Here is a 1531-nt window from a genome sequence, read left to right as displayed (position 1 = left end):
GAAGAATAAATGGAATACGTATTAAAAGCTGTTAGTAGAACACATAATAAAAAATAAACAAATACTAAATGTCATTTAATTGCTATGAGTATTGTTTTTATTATTTTATTCTTATAGTTCTCATATTTCTGTTATTGAATTATAGAATCTTAGGGGTATGTCATACTGGAATTTTATGAATGAGAACACAATTATGCTTACTAAATATTTGTTGGTTAAAGGAAAAAAAGAATATTTGATAGGCGATAACCTACCACGGTTTCTTGTCTACAGTGAAAGTCATTTTTTACCGGTTTTTCTCAAACAGTCATCTCTGTTTATTTTGTAAGGAGAAGACTGAATATAACCTTGCGAATGTGTTTTGTTTTTACACTATAGATAATGGGGTTGAGCACAGGAGGCAAAAGCAGGTATATATTGGCCATCAACGAATGGACCACTCTGGGTGCTGATCGACTGTAGCGATGCACCAAGGAGAGGCTTATCATGGGGATGTAGAAAATAGTGAGAGCTCCAATATGGGAGACACAGGTGCTAAAGACCTTGTGTCGTTCTTCAGGGGAGGCAATATGGAGGACAGAGCGAACGATCAAGATATAAGACAAGATGATGCATAGTGTATCTACTCCTGTGGTCAGGAAGAGGTCTATTATTCCACAGATGCTGTTGGCTCGAGTATCTGAACATGCTAATTTAATCACATCTGGATAGTAACAGTAGGAATGAGAAAGGACATTCACTCTACAGAAATACAGGGGCTTAAGGAGCAAGAGTAGTGGCACTATTAACACAACAGTGCGTATAATCATTAAGAGGCCCATCTGAATGATTCTGGAATTAGTGAGAATGGCAGTATACCTCAGAGGATCACAGATAGCCACGTAGCGGTCAAAGGCCATAGCCACCAACACCCCACATTCTATGATGGTAAATCCATGAAGGAAAAACATCTGGACAATGCAAGTATCCAGACTGATTTCTCTTGCATCAAACCATAGGATGCCTAATGTTGTTGACATTGTAGAAAGAGTCAAGCCCAAGTCAGCAGCTGACAGCATGGAGAGGAAATAGTACATGGGTTCATGGAGACTCTGCTGGGTAATGACGACGAACAGGATCATGCTGTTCCCAGAGAGGGCAACGGTATACAGACAACAGAAAGGAATGGAGATCCAGGCATGGACAGACTCTAGGCCAGGAATGCTGGTCAACATGAAGGTTGGAAATTTAGATGTCAAGTTACTTAGGATCTCCATGTTGTTCTGGATTTGTAGCATTTATCATCACAATGCTCACATCCTATAGAAACAATAAATTACATTGTTACACAAAAATATCTAGATAAATTCCCTTTTGTTTAGGAGAGTTATCTAAGGTCATGTTGAAGGACTCTATCATTTTGAAAACTCTAAATAAAACTCTAACATTCATCTGCATTTATAACCATGGATATTTACCCAATATATAAACATTTTTACCCTGAAATTCAAGGAAAACATGTCCACATAACTTTATACATGTTGATGATAAG

At 37.8% G+C, this 1531-nt stretch overlaps 1 protein-coding gene across 1 annotated transcript; it reads right to left on the bottom strand.

The window, feature by feature from the left end:
* Positions 1-317: 317 nt before the first annotated feature.
* On the bottom strand, positions 318-1277 carry LOC124225329 (olfactory receptor 51F1-like). The gene has a single exon (XM_046637945.1). The coding sequence runs from the start codon at positions 1275-1277 to the stop codon at positions 318-320; it is 960 nt and encodes a 319-aa protein (XP_046493901.1).
* Between the last annotated feature and the right edge of the window lie 254 nt (positions 1278-1531).

The sequence above is a fragment of the Equus quagga genome, chromosome 14 (assembly GCF_021613505.1).
Source record: "Equus quagga isolate Etosha38 chromosome 14, UCLA_HA_Equagga_1.0, whole genome shotgun sequence".
In the NCBI taxonomy this organism is placed as follows: Eukaryota; Metazoa; Chordata; class Mammalia; order Perissodactyla; family Equidae; genus Equus; species Equus quagga.
This window is presented reverse-complemented; position numbering and strand designations above follow the sequence as displayed.